Source organism: Eschrichtius robustus, chromosome 12 (genome assembly GCF_028021215.1).
Source record: "Eschrichtius robustus isolate mEscRob2 chromosome 12, mEscRob2.pri, whole genome shotgun sequence".
NCBI classification, from domain to species: domain Eukaryota; kingdom Metazoa; phylum Chordata; class Mammalia; order Artiodactyla; family Eschrichtiidae; genus Eschrichtius; species Eschrichtius robustus.
The window spans coordinates 57592138-57615795 of record NC_090835.1 but is presented as its reverse complement, the minus strand read 5'-3'; the positions used below and the strand labels follow the sequence as shown (position 1 = coordinate 57615795).

The 23658-nt window shown below is 39.1% G+C and overlaps 1 protein-coding gene across 11 annotated transcripts in view; it reads right to left on the bottom strand.

Moving 5' to 3' along the window:
* Positions 1-23658, bottom strand: part of NEK10 (NIMA related kinase 10) — a 311176-nt gene that overhangs the window by 215301 nt on the left and 72217 nt on the right. For all 11 annotated transcript variants that reach the window (XM_068557350.1, XM_068557356.1, XM_068557354.1 and 8 more), the window contains 8 exons: positions 22628-22705; positions 20473-20537; positions 19048-19150; positions 18827-18955; positions 18166-18303; positions 15184-15229; positions 13092-13213; positions 12847-12949 (listed from right to left, as the gene is read on the bottom strand). In XM_068557350.1, coding sequence (XP_068413451.1) covers positions 12847-12949; positions 13092-13213; positions 15184-15229; positions 18166-18303; positions 18827-18955; positions 19048-19150; positions 20473-20537; positions 22628-22705 — 784 coding nt within the window. The remainder of the gene's footprint in view (positions 1-12846; positions 12950-13091; positions 13214-15183; positions 15230-18165; positions 18304-18826; positions 18956-19047; positions 19151-20472; positions 20538-22627; positions 22706-23658) is intronic.

Below are 23658 nucleotides of genomic sequence, written 5' to 3'. Positions count from 1 at the left end.
AGCAACAGGAATTAGAATACCATTGGATTTTCTAACAGCAAAATGGGATACTAGAAGACTGGAGTAATGCCTTCAAAATTTGGAAGGATAATCATGTTCATCTGAGAATATTACACCTAGCCAAACTAACAACCAAATATGAGGGTCCCTCAAAAATATTTTGTGACATGCAAGCATCTAAAAATTAAAACTTCCAATGGTGTTGGGAAAACTGGACAGCCATATGCAAAAGAATGAAACTGGACTGCTATCTTATACCATACACAAAAATTAAGTCAAAATGGATTAAAGACTTGAATGTAAGACCTGAAACCATAAAACTCCTAGAAGAAAACGTAGGCTCCTTGACATTGATCTTGGCAATGATTTTTAGAATTGACACCCAAAGCAAAGCAACTAAAGCAAAAATACACAAGTGGGACTTCATCAAACTAAAAAGCTTCTGCACAGGAAAGACAACCATTAACAAAATAAAAAGGCAAGCTACTGAATGTGAGAAAAGATTTGCAAATCACATCCAATACAGGGTCAACGTCGAAAATATATAAAGAACTCATACAACTCTGTAGCAAAAACAAAAAAATCCCAAAAGCAGTCTGATTGAAAAATGGGCAGATCTGAATAGATATTTTCCCAAAAAAGACATATGATGGCCAACAGGTACATGAAAAGATGTTCAATATTCCTAATCATCAAGGAAATATGAATCACAACCACATGAGATATATCACTTCACACCTGTTAGAATGGCTATCATTAAAAGGCAAAAAACAAAACAAAACAAAACAAGCATTGGTGAGGATGTGAAGAAAAGGGAACCCTTGTGCACTGTTGGTAGGAATGTAAATTGGTGCAGCCACCTTGGAGAACAGTATGGAGGTTCCTAAAAATATTAAAGATAAAACTACCATATGACCTAGCAATTCCACTTCTGGGTATTTATCCAAAGAAAACAAAAACATTAATTTGAAAAGAGTTAATTGCAGCATTACTTTAAATAGCCAAGATATGGAAGCAACCTAAGAGCCTATCACAAATGAGTGAATAAAGAAAATGTGAAATGTATGTGTATATATGTATCTATATCTACATATATTTATTCATATGTATACATGCATTATACACATACATATATACACATACACACATACATATATGATTCAGCCATAAAAAAGAATGAAATCTTGCCATTTGCAGTAACATGGATGGACCCTGAAGGCATTATACTAAGTGAAATAAGTCAAAGACATACCACATAATCTCACTTATACGTGGACGGTAAAAACCAAACAAACAATCCCCACCCCCAAAAAAATGGAGGCACTTCTCACACACTCCAGTTGTGGCAGCCTTATTCCTCCCTGGCCTGAGTGAGCAAGTGTGCTCCAATCAGCCGCTGCTTTCACTCTCTCTCGCCTGGGCAGGGAACAGACGCCTGAGGGCAGCCCACATGCAGAGGTGAGGCCAAAACCAAAGCTGAGCCCCAGGGGTGGTGCAACTAAGGAAGAGGAATAGAAATCTCTCTGTGCAGCTGCACAAGCTGTGGATTAAATCCCTGTGATCAGCTTGGTAAACCCTGTGTCTATGGAATATCTAAGGGACAACGAGTGCTCCCACAACTAAGACCAGTCTAGCTCTAGTAGCTGTGGACTTTGGGGGCAAGTACACATAGGAGTCAGGCCATGTCAGAGGCCGAGCTGGCCCCACAGTGCCCATAGCGGGTCCAGAGACCTACCTAGAGGTATTGGAAGGCCTCCTGGGGAGGTGGGGTTGGCTGTGGCTCATGGTGGGGGCAAGGACACTAACAGCTGAGGCCCCAGGAAAATATTGTTATTACTGTTATGTTTTGTTTTGTTCTGTTGTTATTGTTTTTATTTTTTATTTATTTTTTCTTTTCTTTAAAACATTTTTTAATATATTTTTTATTTTTCTACTTTACTTTTTGTTATTTTGTGTTTTTTTTCTTGTTTTTGTTCTTTGTTTTGTTTTTAGATATAAACATTTTTGATCATTTTTGTGTGTTTTATGTTTTCTTTGCTCTTTTTTTTTTAGTTTGCTTTCTGCTTTTGTTTTTGTCAGTTTTGTTTTTATTGTTCGTTTTCACTTTGGGGTTCTTTTGTTTGGTTGTTCTCTTGTTTCTAGTTTTCTTCTTTTTTTTCTTTCTTTGTCTGTTTTTATCATTTGCCTTTGGGTTTTGTTTGTCTGTTTTCTTTTCCTTTTTTTTTTTTTTTTTTTTTTACTGTGCCACGTGCCCTGTGGGATCTTGGTTCCCTGGCCATGGGTTAGGCCTGAGCCTCTGTCTGGGGTGGGAGTCCAGGACACTGGACCACCAGAGAATTCCCCGCCCCAGGGAACATTAATTGACATGAGCTCTCCCGGAGGTCTCCATCTAGACACCAAGACCCAGCTCCACCCAACTGCCTGCAGGCTCTAGTGTATACAAATATCAAATCATTATGTTGTTCACCTGAAACTAAGATAATGTTAAATGTCACTTATACCTCAAAAATTTCTAAATAAGAAAAAAAAATTTTTAAGTAAAAATTATAACTTCCAAAGCACTCTTTCTTAGGAAAGTACTAGAAGATACACTTTGGCAAAATAGGGGAGTTAAAAAAGAAAGAGAAAGAGACAGGATGTAGGAAATAGAGACTCTGATCAGAAAAGGAGCATGGGGATTCCCTGGTGGTCTAGTGGTTATGATTTGGTGCTTTCACTGTAGTAGCCCAGGTTCAATTCCTGGTCAGGGAACTGAGATCCCACAAGCCACATGGTGTGACCAAGTTAAAAAAAAAAAAGGAGCACGAAAGTTCCAGGACAATGGCTGTGCAGCAGACCTAAAGTCAAACCCAGTCTACATTACAGTCAACAGGTACAGGAAATGGGTGTCCAGGAAAAAAAAAAACTGAGAGTAACTGTCATGTTTGACCATGTGGAAATAGTACAGAGAGGGCTTTTATAATCCTTTTAGAAGATTTGGGAAGAAGAAATAAAAGGTACACAGAAAACTAGGAAAATAAACAAGAAGGCAATTATTAACTCTAGAAAAAACAAAAGGTCTATAAGGAAGGAGAGGTAATCAACACTGAACAAAAATCACACAGTAGTGGAGCTTCCCTGGTGGCGCAGTGGTTGAGAATCTGCCTGCCAATGCAGGGGACACGGGTTCGAGCCCTGGTCTGGGAAGATCTCATGTGCCGTGGAGCGACTGGGCCCGTGAGCCACAATTGCTGAGCCTGCATTTCTGGAGCCTGTGCTCCGCAACAGGAGAGGCCGCAATAGTGAGAGGGCCGCACACCACGATGAAGAGTGGCCCCCACTTGCCGCAACTAGAGAAGGCCCTCGCACAGAAACGAAGACCCAACACAGCCATAAATAAATAAATAAATAAATAAATAAATAAATAAATAAATAAATAAAATAATAATAATCATAATAATCACACAGTAGTAATAATGTAAATACTGAATGCTGATTTAACCCCAAATTGTGCTATAACTGTTTGCAGGATGGCAGATGGGGACAAAGAAAAAATAAGAAAACTGAACCTTCAACTATCACAATGGAAAACCAGATACCAGAAGAAAGAGCTAAAAAGACTGAAAAGTGGTTGTTTTAGGGAAATGGAACTGGGGGTTGCAAAGAGGTAGGTTTTTCTTTATAAGATTTTTAGCACTATTTTATTATGTAAACCATTTTTATCTGTGCTACCGGTTAAAGAAAATAAATATAAAAATTACTTAAAATAAGTTTAGTAAGAAAATAAATCAGGCTACTACAATAAAAGATTAATCTCAATGTATTTAAATGTAACCAAAGGAAATGACTGCAGCTAATCTTAGTAAGAAAATGGAATGCGGGGTTGGCTATTACTCTGAAAATATGACCTGAATAGTCATCTTAGAAGGATTAAACAGATCTATTAAACTATTGAACAAATCTGTTTAATACAATTTAAAAGTATATATACTGTTTGGGGGAGGAGAGAAGATGGCGGAAGAGTAAGACGCGGAGATCACATTCCTTCCCACAGATACAGTAGAAATACATCTACACGTGGAACTGCTCCTACAGAACACCCACTGAACGCTGGCAGAAAACGTCAGACTTCCCAAAAGGCAAGAAACTCCCCCCGTACTTGGGTAGGGCAAAAGAAAAAAGAAATAACAGAGACAAAAGAATAGGGACGGGACCTGCACCAGAGGGAGGGAGCCGTGAAGGAGGAAAGATTTCCACACACTAGGAAGCCCCTTCGTGGGCAGAGACTGCGGGTGGCAGAGGGGGGAAGCTTCGGAGCCACAGAGGAGAGCGCAGCCACAGGGGTGCGGAGGGCAAAGCGGAGAGACTCCCGCACAGAGGATCGGCGCCGAGCAGCACTCACCAGCCCGAGAGGCTTGTCTGCTAACCCGCCAGGGCGGGCGGGGCTGGGAGCTGAGGCTCGGGCTTCGGTCGGATCCCAGAGAGAGGACTGGGTTTGGCGGCGTGAACACAGCCTGAAGGGGTTAGTGCACCACAGCTAGCCGGGAGGGAGTCCGGGAAAAAGTCTGCAGCTGCCGAAGAGGCAAAAGACTTTTTCTTCCCTCTTTGTTTCCTGGTGCGCAGGGAGAGGGAATTCAGAGCGCCGCCTAAACGAACTCCAGAGACGGGCGTGACCCGCGGCTATCAGCGCGGACCCCACAGCAACAGGGGCGCAGAGGAAAAAACGGAAAGATTCCCGCACAGAGGCTCAGTGCCGAGCAGCACTCAGCAGCCCGAGAGGCTTGTCTGCTCACCCGCCAGGGCAGGCGGGGCTGGGAGCTGAGGCTCAGCTTCGGTCGGATCGCAGGGAGAGGACTGGGGTTGGCGGCGTGAACACAGCCTGAAGGGGTGAGCGCACCACAGCTGGCTGGGAGGGAGACCGGGAAAAAGTCTGCAGCTGCCGAAGAGGCAAGAGACTTTTTCTTGCCTCTTTGTTTCGCAGCACGCAAGGAGAGGGGATTCAGAGCGCCGCCTAAACGAACTCCAGAGAATGGCGCGAGCCACGGCGATCAGCGAGGGCCCCAGAGACAGGCGTGAGACGCTGGGACTGCTGCCGCCGCCTCCAAAAAGCCTGTGTGCGAGCACAGGTCACTCGCCACACCGCCCCTCCCAGTAGCCTGTGCAGCCCGCCACTGCCAGGGTCCCATGATCCGGGGACAACTTCCCCGGGAGAACGCACGGCGCGCCTCAGGCTGGTGCAACGTCACGCCGGCCTCTGACGCCGCAGGCTCGCCCCGCCTCCTCTGCACCCCTCCCTCCCCGCGGCCTGGGTGAGCCAGAGCCCCCGAAGCAGCTGCTCCTTTAACCCAGTCCTGTCTGGGAGGGGAACAGACGCCCTCAGGCGACCTACACGCAGAGGCGGGTCCAAATCCAAAGCTGAACCCCAGGAGCTGTGAGAACAGAGAAGAGAAGGGGAAATCTCTCCCAGAAGCCTCAGAAGCAGCGGATTAAAACTCCACAAACAACTTGATGTGCCTGCATCTGTTGAATACCTGAATAGACAACGAATCATCCCAAATTCAGGAGGTGGACTTCGGGATCAGGATATATTAATTTTTCCCCTTTTACTTTTTTTGTGAGTGTATATGTATATGCTTCTAGGTGAGATTTTGTCTGTATACCTTTGCTTTATAATAGCTTTATTTTACTTCACTATATTATAGCCTCTTTCTTTCTTTCTTTCTATTTTTTCTCCCTTTTACTCTGAGCCGTGTGGACGAAAGGCTCCTGGTGCTCCAGCCAGGCATCAGGGCCGTGCCTCTGAGGTGGGAGAGCCAACTTCAGGACATTGGTCCACAAGAGACCTCCCAGCTCAACGTAATACTGAACGGCAAAAATCTCTCAGAGATCTCCATCTCAACATCAAGACCCAGCTTCACTCAACGACCAGCAAGCTACAGTGCTGGACACCCTATGACAAACAACTAGCAAGACAGGAACACAGCCCCATCCATTAGCAGAGAGGCTGCCTAAAATCATAATAAGGCCACAGACACCCCAAAATACACCACCAGACGTGGATGTGCTCAACAGAGAGACAAGGTCCAGCCTCATCCACCAGAGCTCAGGCACTAGTTCCCTCCACCAGGAAGCCTACACAACCCACTGAACCAACCTTAGCCACTGGGGACAGATACCAAAAACAAAGGGAACTACGAACCTGCAGCCTGTGAAAAGGAGACCCCAAACACAGTAAGATAACCAAAATGAGACGACAGAAAAACACACAGCAGATAAAGGAGCAGGGTCAAAACACACCAGACTTAACAAATGAAGAGGAAATAGGTAGTCTACCTGAAAAAGAATTCAGAATAATGATAGTAAGGATGATCCAAAATCTTGGAAATAGAATAGACAAAATGCAAGAAACATTTAACAAGGACGTAGAAGAACTAAAGAGGAACCAAGCAATGATGAAAAACACAATAAATGAAATGAAAAATACTCTAGATGGGATCAATAGCAGAATAACTGAGGCAGAAGAAAGGATAAGTGACCTGGAAGATAAAATGGTGGAAATAACTACTGCAGAGCAGGATAAAGAAAAAAGGACAGTCTCAGAGACCTCTGGGACACCATTAAACGCACCAACATTCGAATTATAGGGGTCCCAGAAGAAGAAGAGAAAAAGAAAGGAACTGAGAAAATATTTGAAGAGATTATAGTTGAAAACTTCCCTAATATGGGAAAGGAAATAGTTAATCAAGTCCTGGAAGCACAGAGAATCCAATACAGGATAAACCCAAGGAGAAACACGCCAAGACACATATTAATCAAACTGTCAAAAATTAAATATAAGGAAAACACATTAAAAGCAGCAAGGGAAAAACAACAAATAACACACAAGGGAATCCCCATAAGGCTAACATCTGATCTTTCAGCAGAAACTCTGCAAGCCAGAAGGGAGTGGCAGGATATACTTAAAGTGATGAAGGAGAAAAACCTGCAACCAAGATTACTCTACCCAGCAAGGATCTCATTCAGATGTGATGGAGAAATTAAACACTTTACAGACAAGCAAAAGCTGAGAGAGTTCAGCACCACCAAACCAGCTTTACAACAAATGCTAAAGGAATTTCTCTAGGCAAGAAACACAAGAGAAGGAAAACACCTACAATAACAAACCCAAAACATTTAAGAAAATGGGAATAGGATCATACATATCGATAATTACCTTGAATGTAAACGGATTAAATCCTCCCACCAAAAGACACAGGCTGGCTGAATGGATACAAAAACAAGACCCATATACATGCTGTCTACAAGAGACCCACTTCAGACCTAGAGACACATACAGACTGAAAGTGAGGGGATGGAAAAAGATATTCCATGCAAATGGAAATCAAAAGAAAGCTGGAGTAGCAATTCTCATATCAGACAAAATAGACTTTAAAATAAAGACTATTACAAGAGACATAGAAGGACACTATATAATGATCAAGGGATCGATCCAAGAGGAAGGTATAACAATTGTAAATATTGATGCACCCAACATAGGAGCACCTCAATACATAAGGCAAATACTAACAGCCATAAAAGGGGAAATCGACAGCAACACAATCATAGTAGGGGACTTTAACACCCCACTTTCACCAATGGACAGATCATCCAAAATGAAAATAAATAAGGAAACACAAGCTTTAAATGATGCATTAAACAAGATGGACTTAATTGATATTTATAGGACATTCCACCCAAAAACAACAGAATACACATTTTTCTCAAGTGCTCATGGAACATTCTCCAGGATAGATCATATCTTGGGTCACAAATCAAGCCTTGGTAAATTTAAGAAAATTGAAATCGTATCAAGTATCTTTCCCGACCACAACGCTATGAGACTACATATCAATTACAGGAAAAGATCTGTAAAAAATACAAACACATGGAGACTACACAATACACTACTTAATAACGAAGAGCTCACTGAAGAAATCAAAGGGGAAATCAAAAAATACCTAGAAACAAATGACAATGGAGATACGACGACCCAAAACCCATGGGACGCAGCAAAAGCAGTGCTAAGAGGGAAGTTTATAGCAATACAAGCCTACCTCAAGAAACAGGAAACATCTCGAATAAACAACCTAACCTTGCACCTAAAGCAATTAGAGAAAGAAGAACAAAAAAACCCCAAAGCCAGCAGAAGGAAAGAAATCATAAAGATCAGGTCAGAAATAAATGAAAAAGAAATGAAGGAAACAATAGCAAAAATCAATGAAACTAAAAGCTGGTTCTTTGAGAAGATAAACAAAATTGAGAAACCATTAGCCAGACTCATCAAGAGAAAAAGGGAGGAGACTCAAATCAATAGAATTAGAAATGAAAAAGGAGAAGTAACCACTGACACTGCAGAAATACAAAAGATCATGAGAGATTACTACAAGCAACTCTATGCCAAGAAAATGGACAACCTGGAAGAAATGGACAGATTCTTAGAAATGCACAAACTGCCGAGACTGAACCAGGAAGAAATAGAAAATATGAACAGACCAATCACAAGCACTGAAATTGAAACTGTGATTAAAAATCTTCCAACAAACAAAAGCCCAGGACCAGATGGCTTCACAGGTGAATTCTATCAAACATTTAGAGAAGAGCTAACACCTATCCTTCTCAAACTCTTCCAAAATATTGCAGAGGGAGGAACACTCCCAAACTCATTCTACGAGGCCACCATCACCCTGATACCAAAACCAGACAAAGATGTCACAAAGAAAGAAAACTACAGGCCAATATCACTGATGAACATAAATGCAAAAATCCTCAACAAAATACTAGCAAACAGAATCCAACAGCACATTAAAAGGATCATACACCATGATCAAGTGGGATTTATCCCAGGAATGCACGGATTCTTCAATATACGCAAATCAATCAATGTGATACACCATATTAACAAATTGAAGGAGAAAAACCATATGATCATCCCAATAGATGCAGAGAAAGCTTTCGACAAAATTCAACACCCATTTATGATAAAAGCCCTGCAGAAAGTAGGCATAGAGGGAACTTTCCTCAACATAATATAGGCCATATACGACAAATCCACAGCCAACATCGTCCTCAATGGTGAAAAACTGAAACCATTTCCACTAAGATCAGGAACAAGACAAGGTTGCCCACTCTCACCACTATTATTCAACATAGTTTTGGAAGTGTTAGCCACAGCAATCAGAGAAGACAAAGAAATAAAAGGAATCCAAATCGGAAAAGAAGAAGTAAAGCTGTCACTATTTGCAGATGACATGATACTATACATAGAGAATCCTACAGATGCTACCAGAAAACTCTTAGAGCTAATCAATGAATTTGGGAAAGTAGCAGGATACAAAATTAATGCACAGAAATCTCTTGCATTTCTATACACTAATGATGAAAAATCTGAAAGTGAAATTAAGAAAACACTCCCGTTTACCATTGCAACAAAAAGTATAAAATATCTAGGAATAAACCTACCTAAGGAGACAAAAGACCTGTATGCAGAAAATTATAAGACGCTGAGATGAAAGAAATTAAAGATGATACAAATAGATGGAGAGATATACCATGTTCCTGGATTGGAAGAATCAACATTGTGAAAATGACTCTACTACCCAAAGCAATCTACAGATTCAATGCAATCCCTATCAAACTACCACTGGCATTTTTCACAGAACTAGAACAAAAAATTTCACAATTTGTATGGAAACACAAAAGACCCCGAATAGCCAAAGCAATCTTGAGAACGAAAAATGGAGCTGGGGGAATCAGGCTCCCTGACTTCAGACTATATTACAAAGCTACAGTAATCAAGACAGTTTGGTACTGGCACAAAAACAGAAATATAGATCAATGGAACAGGATAGAAAGCCCAGAGATAAACCCACACACATATGGTCACCTTATCTTTGATAAAGGAGGCAAGCATATACAGTGGAGAAAAGACAGCCTCTTCAATAAGTGGTGCTGGGAAAATTGGAGAGATACATCTGAAAGTATGAAATTAGAACACTCCCTGATACCATGCACAAAAATAAACTCAAAATGGATTAAAGACCTAAGTGTAAGGGCAGACACTATCAAACTCTTAGAGGAAAACATAGGCAGAACACTCTATGACATACATCACAGCAAGATTCTTTTTGACCCAGCTCCCAGAGAAATGGAAATAAGAACACAAATAAACAAATGGGACCTAATGAAACTTAAAAGCTTTTGCACAGCAAAGGAAACCATAAACAAGACCAAAAGACAACCATCAGAATGGGAGAAAATATTTGCAAATGAAGCAACAGACAAAGCATTAATCTCCAAGATTTACAAGCAGCTCATGCAGCTCAATAACAAAAAAATGAACAACCCAATCCAAAAATGGGCAGAAGACCTAAATAGACATTTCTCCAAAGAAGATATACAGATTGCCAACAAACACATGAAAGAATGCTCAACCTCATTAATCATTAGAGAAATGCAAATCAAAACTACAATGAGATATCATCTCACACCGGTCAGAATGGCCATCATCAAAAAATCTAGAAACAATAAATGCTGGAGAGGGTGTGGAGGAAAGGGAACACTCTTGCACTGTTGGTGGGAATGTAAATTGATACAGCCACTATGGAGAACAGTATGGAGGTTCCTTAAAAAAGTACAAATAGAACTACCATACGACCCAGCAATCCCACTACTGGGCATATACTCTGAGAAAACCATAGGTCAAAAAGAGTCATGTACCAAAATGTTCATTGCAGCTCTATTTACAATAGCCAGGACATGGAAGCAACCTAAATGTCCATCATCGGATGAATGGATAAAGAAGATGTGGCACATATATACAATGGAATATTACTCAGCCATAAAAAGAAATGAAATGGAGGTATTTGTAATGAGGTGGATGGAGTTAGAGTCTGTCATACAGAGTGAAGTAAGTCAGAAAGAGAAAAACAAATACAGTATGCTAACACATATATACGGAATCTAAGGGAAAAAAAAAAAAAAAAGGCCATGAGGAACCTAGTGGCAAGACGGGAATAAAGACACAGACCTACTAGAGAATGGACTTGAGGATATGGGGAGGGAGTGGGGTGAGATGTGACAGGGTGAGAGAGTGTCATGGACATATATACACTACCAAATGTAAAATAGATAGCTAGTGGGAAGCAGCCACATAGCACAGGGAGATCAGCTCGGTGCTTTGTGACCACCTAGAGGGGTGGGATGGGGAGGGTGGGAGGGAGGCAGATGCAAGAGGGAAGAGATATGGGAACATATTGTATATGTATAACTGATTCACTTTGTTATAAAGCAGAAGCTAACACACCATTGTAAGGCAATTATACTTCAATAAAGATGTTTAAAAAAAAAAGTATATATACTGTTTGCTATGAAATTCAAACACACAATTTATAATAATCCTTATTAACTTATAAATTAAAATATCTACAAGCATATAAATAGTAAATATTCTTAAGGAAACACAAGTGTAATTTATAAAAAGTAAAAAGCTTATGATGAACAAAATTATGATTAATTTCTAATGATTAAGCAAATGTGTATCTGAGATGAAGAGTCACAATTATTTGGTCTCATCTTACATTTCACAAAGCGCTGGCTTGAAATATTTCCAAGTAACTTTGCATTGAAGGTTATCAATAAAACTTCTGTTTTAGGATATTTTTTATTTTTTAAACTGATATAACATGTTCTACTTTAAAAAATCTGGACAGTGAATCTAATCGTTGTTACTGAGGATGTGGTTATGGGTAAATGTGTACATTTGGAATTGCCTTCATGAGGAATCAGATTCTTCCAAAACTAAGAGACTCAGCTTTAAAATGTTGTCAAATGTCTTTCACATCAATAAAATTTAGGGCTGTGGCCTCCAAAGCTGTGTGCCTAAGGCAATCCACTGGCGGGTGGGGGTGGGGTGAAAAATATCAAAACCCCTATTTTGAATTTTAATGTACCCCTTTATATTTTATTTCTGTTGACTGTATGTACTATAGAATAATTATATAGTGATATGTGTACAGAATTCATAAAGAAGCATACATATTGATATACTGGCAGTGTATTATCAAAAGAATTTACTAATGGAATTTCATGATCACAAATATTTGCAGACCACTGATTTAGGGATGTCTCCTTACTTGCAGTTGGCAAACCATTAATAGTCCATGAGAGTAACTTAAGTGTTCGTGAGTGAAGAGGGCAGGAGAAAGCTAACATATCGCTCTAAGCTAAAAAGTTCATTTTAAGTTATGATTAAGAATTAGACAACTTACCTGCTACAGTTGAAAATATTGTGATAAAAAGTGAAAATGTTGAAGTATACAAATGGCTGGAATTTTTACAGCCCTTGATATGTACATTTGTCACCCATATGTCACAGACTATATTAAAATAGTTCAACAATGTGCTCATGTGGTGGTTCTAAAAGGCTTTGTTGACGAAGAAGTGTTCTACAGAGAGGAGAAAAACCTAGAAACCATTGATTTAGGAATTAAATGCCCAAGCAACCTAAGAGTATTTTATTCTCTCATACAGGCAAAATACAACTCAGTCATCAAGAACTACACTAGTCACTGTCCAATACAGTATCCACTAGTCACATAGGGATATTTAAATTAACTAAAATTTGATAGAATTTAAAATTCATATCCTCAGGCACACAGGCTATCAGACACGTTTCAAGTGCCTGATAGCCACATGTGGCCAGTGGCTGCCATACCAGACAGTGTAGACAGAGAACATGCCATTCAGTGCAGAAAGTTCTATCGAACAACTCTGTCCTAGAATAATATTCAGAGACTCTCAAGTTGAAAATTTTCAGATTTTTATACTTACTAACTGTTACTCTGTCCTTATCCCCCAACATAATGTTGTTTGGCGTCAGGTCTCTATGGATGATCCTCTTCTCCTTATGTAAGTACCGAAGAGCTAGGCACAGCTTCAAACAGCAAAGAACAAACAAATGTTATTTCCCCGATATATACAGATAGACAGCCACTCATGACCGTTACACACAACTCTAGGAAATCAGCTCAGAACTTTACTGTTTCATAGAAAAAGTTAATGAAGATAAAAGATACCTGTATAAATATTTTCCATAGTCTCTCTTCAGCAAAATGATGTTGTTTTTCCTTCAAAGAACTGAAATGCTCTCCAAGAGGGGCCCCTTCTATAAGCTCCATAACTATATACAACCTATCATCTATATAAAAAACAAGAAAAGGTAATAGAAATAAATTCAATATAGACATTTTGAAAAAACTTATGAATTAGAATCCAAGTTTCCCAATGGGTGTTGAGGGCACAACACAAAAGAGTTAGAGACATGGACCCAATCAGCTCTGGAGGGGCTGGGGGCGAGGGGGTCTTGGGGACAACTGGAGCCCAGCAACAGTCTCTTTCAGCTACAGGCAACCTCCTAGCATAAGTTTACGCTGGCAAATTTTATCATTTTCTACGTACACCAGGATGTGGAAGGGGTGAGAGGCACCAAAGAGAGCAAGTAAATGATCCCAGGTCATGGAGGATTCCCTGAAGAACAGGTAAACCCAGCTTTCCTCTCAATGGTCTAAAATTTACCCTTAAATCAAGCCAGACATTCAGACATTAAACTGCACTGTTCTTCAGTCTCGTAGATTTACCTTACAGTATTTTACAATGAAATCATAACGTGGTTTAGCAATGACCCCACTGGATATACCACCCATGATGGAAGTTTCTGTGATGCCAGCTCAAGAGCTGAGAAAGCTGGCCTTCTCCAGATTTCAGCTCATGGATCCCAGGAACCTCACATAACTGACTGGGTTTGTCTCTTTGCTTTGGATGCAAGAAACAGAAGTAAATTCTACTTTCTCCTCCAAAGTCAATATGAAACTATTAACAACAGTATGTGATATGTATCTTCTGTAATGTTTTGGATGTATGTAAAATATGTATATATACAACATTTACAGAAATGAAGCCACACCATACATATTCTGCAACTTATACTTTTTTCATTCAACATTCTTATATGTTCATCAGTACACACAGACCCACGCCATTCTTTCTGTTGGTTACATAGTATTCCACAATACAGATGTACCATAAATTTAATCATTCTCCTAAAGATTGACATTTATTTGTTTCCAATTCTTCATAATCCCAAGAAATATTTACTGTATGTATTAACCTTGCCTCTAGCATTAATTTTCTCACCTTTTATCATGATTTCTTAATCTATTTTATCTTATTTTATGTATTTTTAAGCCACTGCCAACTCTTTTTGGAAGAAGTCAGGTTATTTTGCTTTTAAATTAAGACAAGTTGTGTCACTTCAGTACAAGCCAGAAGCTAGTCTAGGTCTCTTTATGATGGGATATGCACTAAATTATGGGAAATTATTCTAATATCAAGAACAAATGGCCAAGGGGGCAGGATTTATTGAAGAGTTTCAGCACTGAGCTCCTCTGAGTCAACCAGAGGAAGGGAGATGGGTAAAATCATAACATGCCAAAGTACACAACAGGTTTGCATAACAATAGCACTGATAAAGAGGCAGCAAGGAAGCCCCTTTAAAGGAGATTTATTTTGAAATTTCACAGGTGAAGCACATAAAGGTCTATTAATATGTATATTACTTCAGTCAAATGTCCTATTTTTTTAAAACAAGTGACTGAGTTTGGTTTCACCTCAAGATTTGATTCTGTATTCCATCATCCCAATGATGACGCAGAATCAGTCAGGGCTCCATCGCCACCTTGTGGCAATTACCTGAACTTGAAGAAAAAGAAATCTCAAAAAACCTAGACCCAATTTATTTGGGGGGTGGAAAATGTCATCTGATTTAATAAAAACTTTTAAATTTTTCTTAAAGAAGCTACTAACCTTTAGTTTTCTTTTCTCCTGATCCTACTATGGGCTTTTTGTGTATGAAAATAGCAATAATTATTATTTTGGTTTGTTCATGCAGTCTTACACATAGGGATCTAAGAATTTTATAAGTATCTTTTGATCATTGATTATCAGTGTTTCACTGATCAAGAAAGTGATGCACAATGTCATCCACTGTCATATAGACAACAAAAAAGGTAGAGAAAATAGTTGACTAAGCTTATTTTGTAACATTCTAAAATAAAAATATGTAAGTAACATAGATACATTATTAGAAATATCATGGAAAATCACACTTACTTTCCAGAAATGTTTTGTAATAGCGTACAACATTGGGATGATAAAGCTATAAGAAAATAAATAACAAACATTATACTACTTCAAAGTATAAACTTGTGTTCGCAGACAATTTAGTTGGATTTCATACTTGAAAACAACAAAGAAATCATCATATTTATATTTATTTATAAAACAAAGCATTTCAAGATATCATCTAATTTTTCAGGATTCTTTTTATTTGCTGCTCACAAAACTGTTCTGAAAATAGCAATCTCCCATATAGCCTTACCAAATAGAATTGAAAACTGATTGTGCTTTATCACCTAATTTAACTAAATTAGAGGACTGTAGAACTGGAAGCTATCTTAAGAATTCATTTAACACCTCCTGTTCCAACATCACACACAGATTGCATAGAGGAGAAAACTGAAATGAAGCAATTAATTTTGAACACATATACCTATGCTCTTAACCTCCCCCTGCCACTTAAATGTTTATACACTGTTTGTATCTATTTACACGAGTGGTGTCTTTCTATGCTCTCCAAAATTATTAGTTTGAAACTGAAATAATCTAAGAGTTATTAACTCCATTAAAATTATAATAATAATTGCCAAGGGCTCCCTCCTTGAACAAACTTAGGTCAGGCTCCTCGGAGTCCTCCTCTGGACCAGGCCTCCTCCTTGGCCTGCCTCGTTTCAGCAAGAATCCTGCTAAGCCAGTTTAGTGAGCATCTCTGCCCTCTGGATATCCAATCAAGTTCCTCATCCCCCCATCTTTGTTATCTAATCAAGTTTTTCTTCCCCCAACCTGATAGCTAACCAAATTCCTCTTAGTAACTTTCCATCCTTTGACCCCCCTAGCCCTGCCTTTTGGTTGTAAATCCCCAGCCATCCCTGTTGTGTTCAGAGTTGAGTTCAATCTCTCTCCTCTACTCTAATAGTTTGACTTCTATTGCAGTGGTCCTGAATAAGGTCTTCCTTGCCATCTAAAAGTTCTTATCACAAGGAAAAAATGTGTAACTACGTGTGATAGATGTCAACTGGACTTACTGTGGTGATCATGTCACAATACATACAAATACTGAATCATCATGTTGTACACCTGAAACTAATACGCAGTCATATGTCAATTATACCTCAACAAAAAGTGTCCAGTACAATTTCTCTTTGGCATAGTTTACCTCAGAAGGTAACATGGAAATTCTATTTTTTTAATAACATAATAATTTTCTACAAGAATACTAAATTTTTGTGGTTGTTTATTTACAATTTGAGTTTCTACATAAACTGAAATTTGTTTTATCTCAGAATAGTCACTGGTACATCATAAATGGCTTGCATCTCTTTCTGGCCTTTCTTCTTGCCTTCTTTTGAAGGAGAATCCACTGGCTGTCCACCAAAAACCTGCTCTCACACTCCTCCAGTCGACTTGTAGCAGGACGTGCTTCCCCACCACAGATCACACCTCTCAGCCTCTCTCGCAGCCTCAAGGGGCTCATCACTCAGTTTTCCCCAGTGGAGTGTGAGGGGAATCCTGTGTCTGAACCCAAAACGCCGGGTGCACCAGCGGATATAAATGTGCCTCGGCAGCTGCAACGGGAGAGGAGGAGTGGGCATCCCTGTGTGACCTCATGGAGCAGAGCACCACACCCTGGACTGACAGGAAGACAAAGCCCATTGCACGGTGAGATCTCTCCTTCAAGCCCACGCACTTTGGGGCTTCTCTGTTACTGCAGCTTAGTCTTAATATTAACAAATACACTCTCCCTTTCTAGTCCCATTTCTCTCACTTCTGTCTGCCATTACCTCCTCCTTTTTGACCTCAATTTATTGTCCTTTCCTTGGTTTAAGCCCATGGTGCAAGGACAGTTCTACAATTTTGAGCGCCCTCAAAGTTCAAGCAGAGGCCTCTTATATGGCCCCACCCTGACACTTTCTTTTCTTAGAAAATATACTAAAACCAATAGTCTACCTCATCAACTAGCAAATGGCCAGCAGATTTTAAACAATATGGAACTAGGTAAGCAATAGAACCATATTCTGGACCTAGCTCACTGGCCAGGACGACATCCAGATTTGGGTTCAAATGAAGATACTAGACCAGCCTAGGGCAAAAGCCATGCTCTAACCTTGTGCTGTGAAACAGCACACTGCCCACGGCTAGAGTGTTGGAACATGAGCAAACACTAACTTTTCAAAATCTAATCTCTTTGTACATAAAAGTCAACTATAAAACAACCTATTAATGATATTTACTGTAAATTATAAATTGGAGTGGAACTAGAGATTTCAATGAATAAAGATCATCATATTTATGGTTCTTTATGTCCCAGCACAGATGCTATGCAAATTTAACTATTTGAAAACAAAGAGCCGTGAACTGATAGGTCTCCCCAGGAGTTATAGATGAACAGTATTCATAATGAATGTATAAATAAAGAAAGTTTTAAAAGAAACCAATGTGTTCTTTGATCACAAAAAGAATTCCCATTTCTCTCTGACATGTTTATTCTTTCTCCTGAAACAAACCTTCATAATGATACATGAGTTGTGAACATTATGTTAGAATGTTTTGCTCATGTCAATAAATAATAACCCATCTTGAAAATTCACATTTTAGATTACATAAGCCATAGTTGAGGAATGTTAACAACTTGGTTCCATTTGACAAAAGTCAGGGAAGTCTTAGTCATACTCCTATGCATGTAACAAAGTAACCAAATATTCTACAATATAATAAGAAGGAAACGAATATGCTTTCTCATATATAATACTCTCTGTGCTGTGAACTCAATTGTTCTGTATCCCTGGCCCTGATATAGTTATGTCTATGGTTCAGCGTCAAGCCTTAGAAGAAAACCTGGTGATTGATATCAACTCAATGCCAATTATATTAAACAGAACCAGTTCTTACACAGCATGGACAAGAACAGCACATGAACTCTACTTTTTTTGATGACATTTATTTAAGGAAACCGCCTTCATAAACAAAAGCATTTACCTGCTCTTTAATTATGGTTAATTCAGAAACAATATTCCTTACACTGCTGTCTCGATCTTTTTTATCCTTTCCAAATGCTGGGTTATGTAAATTGACTTCTTTCATTGCTAAAAGATTTTGACCAGTACGCTTTCTAACCTAAAATAAAGGAGACAAAAAAAAAAAAAAAAAAAAAAAAAGAATGGTTTGGGAGTAGAGAGGGGAAGAAAGTGATGAGATTAATAAGGTCACATGATTAAGCCAAGTCATCTAAATAAGTCATATATCTTTAAAAAGTAAATTTGTATTTACACTAAGCTCACCTCAAAAAAATTGGTATATTCTGGATCAGTCTGCAATATTTCATAGGATTTTACTGGGTAAATACAGAAACACTGGTGTGAACTTGGAGAATGTGTCATGCATTGGGACAAGCCATTTTGACTATTTGTTTGAGAGATTAGTGACAGCTTTTGTCTTCGAAGGTCAGTGACCAATTTCTAGAGCTGAGAGCTAAGGTAAGACAACATCAGTGCAGCTATCTGTTGGATAGAAACAATCATTCTAATTTTTATATCTATTTGTTCACTGACAAGGGCTCCAATTCACTTGTGTGTGGGTGTGCAGGGAGACATGCAGTTTGTTTGGGAACATCGGAAATGTTGTTCAAGGGCAAGGTCACCTTGTAAACACAGCCAAAAGCTCCACTTCCAAGATGATCCAAAACTGCATAGTTGCCTATATATTTCGAAGGAGCTTTATTCTGATTAATGCTTTCAATATTTTCAGCAATTTGCTTCAGTTCATCCTCCTAACCAAAAAATGAAAAGGAAATGGGTTGCTGTGATACATGCATCCTAACTGCATAGCAGCCTGACAAAATATTTAAAGCTCAAGACTTACCACTAATAAATTCAACTTTGATACTAATTCTTCATAAGCACTGATATCACGAACATAATGTCCTATGTCAATGAAGATCTCAAACAAGTCGGTGGGGAAAAGTCTACAGAGAAAAATACACACACATACTTCCTATAGGAGTTGGAAACTCTGGCCCGTTCCTTCCCTTTTGGACCTGGCTCACTTATAGGTTAATTACATTAAATACACTGTCCAACAAATGGGGGAAAATAATACTCACCAACTTATCTCACGAAAAGAAACTAGAGACACAGTTCTTAAGAGGTAAGGGAAAACAACTGGAAAGGAAAGTTCCAGAGATCTACTGTATGACACTGTGCTTATAGTTAAGAACACTGTACTGCACACAAAAATTTAAGAGGGTAGATGTCACGTTATATGTTTTTTGCTACAATAAGGTATGATACAGATTTTACAAAAATCTTATTTGTAAGACATTTGGGGGTGTAGTATTAAACATACTAGGAATGAATGTTTATTGGGTGTTTATTGTGCACAGAGCACTTTCACAAATACTATTTGATTTAGTCCTCATGAAAATAAAATTAAAATACAGGTGAATTAAAAAAATGAAGAGATTTATGCATCATTTCCAAGCTACTGGCTTCAAGGGTTTAGGTTTATTAAAATCTTTAAGTCCACTGATGTGGATGATTTAGGGCCTTGAAATGAAAGGTTATAACAAATAACGAATACTTCCTTTTCTTCCCCTAAATTCAACTGTTATGTAGAAATAAAATAAAAACATAAAATGCCCCATTCTTCCGAACAAAAGATGGTATATTAACTCAAGATTTTATTTCCATTTTGCCTTATGAATAAAATTCTAGTAAGAACTTGGGCCTATGATTTGGCTAACCTGCCACCTCTATGGCACGCAGACCACACCTGTAGGTAACCACTGTCTGCTTCCCAAGGTGGTGGGTTTTCTGTCATGCTCACCACACAACCATCTGATCCAGGAACATCCAGCCTCCTCCCCTTCAAATGGGTTCCTATCCTGTTAAGGACATCCAGACAAATACTTTCTATTCTATTGATTAAAAGGAAATGACTAGATCAACTCTGGACATTTCTGAATCGGCAAAAACAAGCACATATTTTTATTTCATCCATTAAGAATGTTAATGTCTTAAAAAAGAGAGAAAAACTAAAACCCATAGCAGTTACATGTAATTAAAAGAGTTGTGTTGATGTGATTCATGTGCTTTCCTCATCATTTTGTGAATTTTCAGTGTTAAGATATCACTAGGGCTGCTCAGTATTATCTGTGGATTTTAAGAAATCTGAAGACACATGTTTTGCATACTGACTCTTTCTTCTCTTACTGTTTGCATCTAAATCAGGTACGTGAAAACAGTTGACTAATGATCACTGGTCACTTAAATTTCTCTAAGCTCATACCTTTTAAAGAGTGGTCTGTTTCTTTCCATACTGAAGAGAAACCTCAAGGCTCTGAACGCATAACACTGGAAATAAAAGGATATGTGATTCTCAAATGGTAGCTCAACAAAGTAAAACATTTTCAGGATAGCATGATCATGAAGTGAACATTAACGTGGCTTTTTGGTGAGTGTGGCTGGTCTCTGTGGGAGCCACAGCTTGTAACCGAAAGCAGACAACATCAACACCTGGACCGGTTCTCATGTTTAAAAAGCATTTGCGTTGTGGAAGGCTAGGGATCTGGGCCTTGTTTCACTCAGTGCCTGTCATTAGTTCCTTTCTAGAAAGTACAGAAGGAGCAGAGAGACAAGAAATAAAACTCCTACACCGAGAAAACCAAATGTCCCAAGATTTCCAGGAGCTCAAGGTTTATTTTCTTTCTAGCCTGCTATGTATGCCTCAATATTTATATAGTTTCTGTGAGAAAAAAAACACTAGAAATAATGACATATAAAAATAGCCACAGGCACACTGGACTCCAACTTGACAAATTGGTCTCTTGAGTAAGGTCTAAAGCATTCCCCAGATAGAACCATCTACAGTAACTCCTGAGAACACTCAGAAAGAGGCCTGTGAGACTTTAACAAAGAAAAATAAACACTGGACGTTTTGCAGTGCTGAGAAAAAAGAGAGAGCCCCAGGCTTGCAGCTGTACCTGTACAATAGGCCACCACTGGAGTGACCAGGGTCTGCTGAATTCGAATCTGGAATCATTTCATAAAATTAGTGATCTGAATATAGAAGGGTCACAAACAAAACTGTCTGGAGAAGCCAGGCAGATAACAAGACCACATGAAGGAGACTGGTGAGAAAGCAGTGGAGACTGTGAGAAGTGAGGAACATGCATGTGCCTCGAAAGAATTTCCATACATATTCTTTAAAAGCCTCTACTGGCTTAACAGAATGCATGCGCAGGAGGGAGTGTACTTTACCATGTTCCAGCACAGTGTCATGCATCAGTGCTGTACTAGAGAAGTAAGTCCCACGCCTGTGTGTTCTCAGTGGTAGCCCTCCAAAATCTCTGCCTGCCAGCCCACAGATACCACCAAAAATTCTCTGCTAGGTTTGACCATCATTCTGGCTGAAAGCTCTTAAATCAGATTGAAGGCAAACATTGTTTTTTACTTCCTGTTCTAACGACTTGAAAAAAAGATAAGCTGCAGCTACTGCAAAGGCTTACTTTAAATTGATTTTATCATGCCAATGTCTTTGGGGACACTTGCCCCCTGGTGTCCACTCCTCAAAAAAGCACATAGGACCCTGCATAATGTGGCCCCTTCTTACCTTCCAGGCCTCATCTCCTAAGGCAGGGGTCCCCAACACCTGAGCCATGGACCGGTACCAGTCCGTGGCCTGTTAGGAACTGGGCTGCACAGCAGGAGGTGAGCGGCAGGTGAGCGAGCAAAGCTTCATCTGCCGCTCCCCATTGCTCCCCATCGCCCACATTACTGCCTGAACTCTGCCCCCACCCCCACCCCTGTCCATGGAAAACGTGTCTTCCACAAAACCAGTTTCTGGTGCCAAAAAGGTTGGGGACCGCTGTCCTAAGGCACTCCCTCTGCCCCACACCCCACACCCACCTCACTGAGCAGCCTAAGCACACTCTAAGCTGCCAGGCTCCCGTGCTTTGTCCACGCTCTTCTCCCTATGCGGATGCCCGTCCGCCCTGGAGCAGATGTCATGGGTGTCCACCTCTATCCCTTTACTCACCTGACCGGCACCATCTCATCCATCAAGATCCATTTTACAGGTTTGCCTTTGTAAAGGTGAAATGCTACTGACTGTGGTCCGTGCTTAAAGATGGCACATAATTTTCCCCTTAGTATTATTTTCTGATACACAAGCAATGTTTTTAAAACATAGAACTTAACAGATAAGCAAAGAAATATCTAAATAAAATCACCTAATACCCTACAGAGAAACTACTGTTAAGTCTTCTACATTGTTTTAACAGCATTTGTTTCCAGGCCAGCCTCCCTCACCAGATATTTTTCCCTCTCGGTCAGTAGAGGGGACCAGTGCTAACCTAAAAATTCTAAAAATCATAGATTATATTACCAAAATTTCCCCAGATTCCAGTAACCTGATATTAAAGAATAATGGATATGTTTATTACCTGTAATAGATTAGTTTTTGCTGCATTCTTTTGTTTATTTCGTAAAATTAATTTTGCTATTGTATATATACCATTTTCCTGTAAGAATAAAGATGCCATGTTATCAGTGACCAGCCACAATACCAGGGAGATACACAGCATAAAGAAGGAAGGAACAATTTTAAAATATTAAAGAAGAAATGTTAGTATAATTTTGGAATCAGGAGTAAATATTACAGGACAATAGTAAAAATGTCAGTGTAATACTTTTAAACATCAAAGACTATAACCACATCGTAAAATCTCAACTGTCGTTAAAGATTATAAATAACAAAGTATATCAATTAAAAGTGATTTAAATACTTTAAAAACAAAGAGTAGGGGGCAAAAAAAGGGGCAGAGTAAAGGGATCCAAATGTCTTTATATTTTGCACTTTAAATATCTAATTATGAAATATTTCTCCCTTTATTGTTTTGTTAATTAAACAATACATGTAGATAAACTAGTATAGAAAAGAAAATAGAAAAATAAGAGAAAAATAAGAGATTTTAAAAAATGAAAGTTATTTGTATAAACGGTTAACATCTTTCTAGCCTTATTCTAATACAAATACAGACATGGAGGAATGAACAAAAAGTATTACCTTATTGCTACATTTTTTATTATCTATTAAATACATAATTTACTGAATTCTACTCTATGTGGGCATTTATATTATAACCGTGAAGAGCTTTACCTGCCTTACTACATTTAGTCTTCAGAGCTGTTCTGTGAATTAGTCTATAATTTCCTTGTTTTATACATGACAAAGTCAAAACTTAGGCTAAATATTTTTCTAGAGGCCAAGACAGCAAGCGACGATAACAGGACTGAGCCTCCGCCTGCCTCAGCAGCCACCCTGACCTGCTGAGCTTCCCCAGGGACTCTGATCACTGCTGACCTGACCCTTTACTAACTTTATGAATTTATGCATTTTTAAGTTGATGTATTGAACAAAAAAAAAGTTTTCTCTGTAAAATTCAACAAGCAGGAAATAACGTTTATAATAGAA